The following is a 5,260-nucleotide window of genomic DNA, read 5'->3' as shown; positions in this document are numbered from 1 at the left end:
GTATGAATTCATCTGAAACCCTTTTCACATACTTGATCCTGTTTATTGTGCTATCAACACATTGGAAAGTAAACATGACGATGTGAATAAAATTTCCTAGATTTATCAGACACAGGGTTTTACTGATATGATAATCTACAACAAGAGTTTACTTGCATATGGAGAAATGCTATGTTCTTTCCAGAGCATTGGTTAAAGTAAAGCTCGGGTTGGATGCATGGAGTATGCATCGGAAGGGACCGATATTGAACTTTGACTTAGATTTATTAAACTTACCGTAATATCTATTCAAGTCAATATCGCCTAGTTGATCCTAGATCAAATGATCTTAATCCTGTTATTATTAGGCTCAATCTCGAGAGGCTATTCGTGTTCTTTGATTTGTTAGTTAAACCTACTTTTGGGTCAGGGTGATACGTACATTTTGGGAACACGGTAGTGAAATTGAGTGGGAGCGCTAACATAAACATGGAATCTATAGCTTCTATCTGGCGAATAGTAAGTAAAGGATGATCTTCTTCGAGCTTGACCAAACAAAAATAAATGGTGGAGATCTCATTTCACATAAGCTGAAATATCATTTATACGGGGTTAAGTGTTTTAAGGATTAAATACATTGTAGGGTGTAACGGTAATCTAATCCCTTTACAGTGTAGATCATTCATATAGAGGATCATTGATCAAATTAGGATTATAACAATGGATAACTAATGATGTGTCTATATGGTGGAACATATAGAGCATTCTATATACTCAGAGTGCAATTCTAAGTTCTATGTGTGGATTCAACGAAGAATTAATAAGTTAGTGAATTTAGGTTATAAATTCTTGATCTGCTTATTGGAAGCCCTGTTATATAGACCCATGGTCCCCCCACTAGTTGAGATAATATTTCTTGTAAGAGTCATATAATTGGTTTTGATTAATCAATTATAATTCTCAAATTATACTATGCCTATTTGTGAATTTTTCACTAAGTAAGGGCGAAATTGTAAAGAAAGAGTTTTATGGGCATATTTGTTAATTATGATACTTTGTATGGTTCAATTAATAAATATGATAAATGACAATATTATTTAATAATTATTTATAGTTATTAAATAGTTAGAATTGGCATTTAAATGGTTGAATTTGAAAATTGGCGTTTTTGAGAAAATAGAAATAAAATTTGTGAAAACTGCAAAATCCAAGTAAGGCCCATTACACTACATGGCCGACCACTTGGGATGGTTTTTCAAACTGATATTTTCATTATTTTAATGCCAAATAATTCAAACCTAACCCTAGTGGAATGCTATAAATAGATATTGAAGGCTTCAGGAAATTTACACTAAATTTCTACACTTTTCTTCTGACTTTTCATTCAGAAAAAACTGAGCCTTCTCTCTCCCTATCTTTGGCCGACCACTCCCTCTCTCTCTTCTTCCTCTTGAATTTCGAAATTCTTAGTGTGAGAGTAGTGCCCACACACAGCAAGTGATACCTCAATCGTAGTGAGGAAGATCGTGAAGAAAGACTTTCAGCAAGAAGGAGTTTTAGCATCAAAGAATCAGAGAAAGAGATCCAGGTTCAGATATTGATAATGCTCTGCTACAGAAAGGAATCAAGGGCTAGATATCTGAACAGAAGGATTCATATTATTCCGCTACACCCAATGTAAGGTTTCCTAAACTTTATATGTGTTTATTTCATCGTTTTAGAAAGTTCATATTTAGGGTGTTAATCAACATACTTGTGAGTAGATCTAAGATCCTGGTAAAATAATTTCCAACACCTTAGTGATCCAATGACGAGAGCGCAGGCAAAAGAATAAGAGGCTATACATGTGCGGATAGGTGCTATGTGCCTACATGTGCAGGGGAATGTTGGAGCGAGTGCATAGGGGCTTGCATGCGAGCCCACGTGGGGCTTGCATGCGAGCCGTGGATGAGTGGTGTAGGGCGTGCGAGCCGTGTGAGGGGGAAGGGGTGCGCGTGTCTTGGTGCGAGGGGATGGGGACTTGCATGTGAGCCCTTATGGGGCTTTCATGCAAGACGTGAGTATGTGTTGTGTGGTGAGCATGTCTAGGGGCGAGGGGATGGGGACTCGCATACGAGTCGTGTGTGTGCGTGTGTTATGTGCTTGGGATTGGGGGCTCGCATGCAAGCCCATGGGGGGCCTTGCATGCGAGTCGTTGTGTGCATTGTGTGAACGTGTTTGGGGTGTGAGAATAAGGAGAGAGGTGAATACATGATGACAAGAATGACATTGGGAGAGGAATCAAAGGACAAGGCGTGCAAGGGAAGAGCGTACAACTACGCCTTCTGAAGACTAAGAGCAAGGTGGTACAAGTAGCGGCGATAATGGACCTACGAGGCCGGAAGACATAACCAACAGTACGCTGCAACCACTCTCCTACAACCTATAGCCGGGGACCACCCCACATGCAACCGAGGACCACACGCATGTACTTGGGGACAACCATGCATGCAGGACCACGGACGTGTACCTAGAGACCACACACTGCAACCACCCTCCTGCAACCAGGGACCACTTGACACCAGACAAGGCAACGAGGTGCAAACTATCTCTAGGCCATTACAGCCTAGAAATACCCCCATCTCAAATGTGAAGGGGGTTGGAAAATCATGCTTGTAAAACTATATAGAAAGTAATAAGAATTTACTGCACTATTCTCTCCATTTTAAGGTCGTAATGTGGGTATGTCTTTCATCTTCTTCTTCATTATAATTCTTAACCTAAAGCTCAAGTTAATTTTCCAGCCATAAGTTAGTTGACGAATTCTTACCGTCAATAACCAGCAGTAGCTAAAAACAGTTATAACAAACTAAATATAGCTACAAAATTACGTCAAAATATATATATATATAGCTACAAACTAACTAACTCACTCAAGGACAGCTCACAATTAAGTAACTCAACTAACTTTACAAAGCTAAACTTAATAATACTCAATAAAAATGTCTTAGTAATTTGTATTTTTTTGTCATGTTTACAGTTATGTGTTTTATTTTGTTTCTACTAATTATAACACTACTACAAAACCCCCTTTAGAGGCGGTTTTTAAGCCCTTTCAGCGTCGATTTTTGTGAAATTCGCTACCGACGCTGATCAGGGCGACGCTAAAGGGTTTATATGAACCGACGCCATATGTACCCCTATGGCGTCAGTTATTAGCTGGGAACCGACGCCATAGGGGTACCTATGGCGTCGGTTCCTAGCCAATAACCGACGCCATATGTGGCGTAGCAACCGACGCCATAGGTACGCGAATTTTAGTTTTTTCATTTTTTTTAATTTAATTATGTAATTTTAATTACATTTTAATTATATATTTATTAATTTATATATTATTTTATTTAATTTAAATTACATATTTATTTTTTAAAAAGTAAATTAAATATTATTTAAATTTGGGTAAAATGCATAATTTAATTTCATAAAAGTAATTAAATATTACACAAACACGAATGTAAAATTAGTTAAAAATATTAATAAGTTAATAAATCTAACTACAAGTTAATTTATAAAAATTACATAATGAAGAAAAATTCTTCGACCTTTCAACCTCAATCGTCACCGTGAATCACCGCCATCAATTGTTCGATCCACTTTCGCTGTAGTGGTAACAATTCTGCTTTTGGATCATATTGCTTCTTACCCCCAAACTGTTAAAAAAATTAAAAATTTATATTAGTTTATGTATATGTATATTATATATTTGTTATTATAGAATTTATATACTATAATCAATAATTAAAACTTACAGCTTTTTGATCTTGTATGTAACGACTGGGGTTGGCACGTGCGACGATGTCGGTGATATATTTCAAAACATAAAAACCGCATTCTTGGCTTTTAGGTTGTCTTGGACAGTTTGCTTGGTTAATTCCTTGCCACGGGCCAAGATACTCACATGCGTTCCCTATATACATGAATGCCCTGTTTGGGGAAAATTATATTAGCATTTCAATTCGTTAGTTAATTTAAATTCGTTACATAAGAAGTCATTAAATTATTACCTTCCAATCATTTGTTCTATTACTTCGAGAATTGGGCGGCCGCTTATAGGGTTTAAATGGATAATTTTCCTTGGCATAACCACCACTAGCGTCCAATGCATCCTAGAAAATTATATTGGAATATAAGTAAGATAGTATAAAATTAATTTGAAGACATAATATAGAAATGAACAATTAGCACTAAAGAATTTAATAAAGTTTACCCGATATTCCAAGGAATAAAGAACATTTGGTGGTTGTTGTTCATTAATGATAACCAATTAGCCAATCGTCTTGCCGCATCGTCAAAAGACTGACTCTTTTCTTCATCGTTGATCCCATGCACTATGAGAAGCTCTGGGTCGTAAAACTTGAAAATTTTTCTCAGACCGTTGATGCTCTCCCATATGTGCCTGCCAAAAAAATTGTTAGTGTCTTATAATAATTTAACTATAATTTGATATAAGGTTAATTAGATTAAAGAAGGGTATACATCATTCCAAACAGCATTCCCTGGTTGCCGATGTAGTCACACGTAGCAACCTGCTGCAAATCCTCTCCAGATAACGTGATCTGGGTACGCGGTGCAATGAATCCTTGGGGGACAGGAATTGTGATTATATCACGTTTATCTTTGAGCCTCAGGAATTCATGAATCATCCATTTTAGCGAATTAGGGATCAACGCCATCTTCTCTTCCGTGAACAAGTCATCTTCCCGTGCACCACGGCCTTGTGGAGAAAGCATCGGAGCTTTCCCCTTTAACGCATCACGTCTTGAGGGCGGTTGAGCGTGTGGACCCTAAACAAAACAGAACATAATATATATATCAAATTTTATCCAAATTCTACCGAAATTTCGGCAGCATAACGGTTGTAATTGAATGACCCCAAAAATTTTGAACATGGCTGTATAACGACAAATAACACATATATAACAGTAGTTTGTTCATCCATCCCACCGCAGCACATATATTCGCAGAACCTACTTCACTACGGATGAATATTGAAGATATTCAAACTCCAATAATCATTAATAATTAATTTGAGTTGAGAAGTTACCTCGGTTGTTAAAATTAAGTGTTTAGGCCAAGGAAGAAACATCTGGTATACGTCCCCTAACATATCTGCACTCTTCAATTGGGACTGGGATTTCAGCGTCCTCTTCCAGGATTTCCGAAACCATAATCCGGGCATGTGAATCATCGTACTCCTGGCAGTGAACTTTGATCATACCTGTTGTAAATTATTTTACCAGGA

General features: G+C 37.2%; 1 protein-coding gene across 1 annotated transcript; it reads right to left on the bottom strand.

The window, feature by feature from the left end:
• Positions 1-4,018: 4,018 nt before the first annotated feature.
• LOC133034286 (uncharacterized) lies at positions 4,019-4,763 on the bottom strand. Its single transcript, XM_061109339.1, has 3 exons — positions 4,495-4,763; positions 4,226-4,414; positions 4,019-4,124 (listed from the first exon to the last, which is right to left on the bottom strand). Exons 1-3 carry the CDS (start codon positions 4,746-4,748, stop codon positions 4,019-4,021), a joined length of 549 nt encoding a protein of 182 aa, XP_060965322.1. The 5' UTR covers positions 4,749-4,763.
• Between the last annotated feature and the right edge of the window lie 497 nt (positions 4,764-5,260).

This window comes from Cannabis sativa, chromosome 2, assembly GCF_029168945.1.
Source record: "Cannabis sativa cultivar Pink pepper isolate KNU-18-1 chromosome 2, ASM2916894v1, whole genome shotgun sequence".
Taxonomy (NCBI): Eukaryota; Viridiplantae; Streptophyta; class Magnoliopsida; order Rosales; family Cannabaceae; genus Cannabis; species Cannabis sativa.
Note: the sequence above shows the minus strand (reverse complement) of the source record. Positions and strands in the feature narration are given on the sequence as shown.

Bases quoted from the DNA above. Each gene is read 5' to 3' on its own strand.
- LOC133034286 (XM_061109339.1), bottom strand. From the start codon at position 4,748: ATGCTTTCTCCACAAGGCCGTGGTGCACGGGAAGATGACTTGTTCACG. The intron at 4,415-4,494 runs GTATACCCTTCT...TTTTTTTGGCAG, and splicing joins GGAATGCTGTTTGGAATGAT to GCACATATGGGAGAGCATCA. The intron at 4,125-4,225 runs GTAAACTTTATT...ATAATTTTCTAG, and splicing joins TTTATTCCTTGGAATATCGG to GATGCATTGGACGCTAGTGG.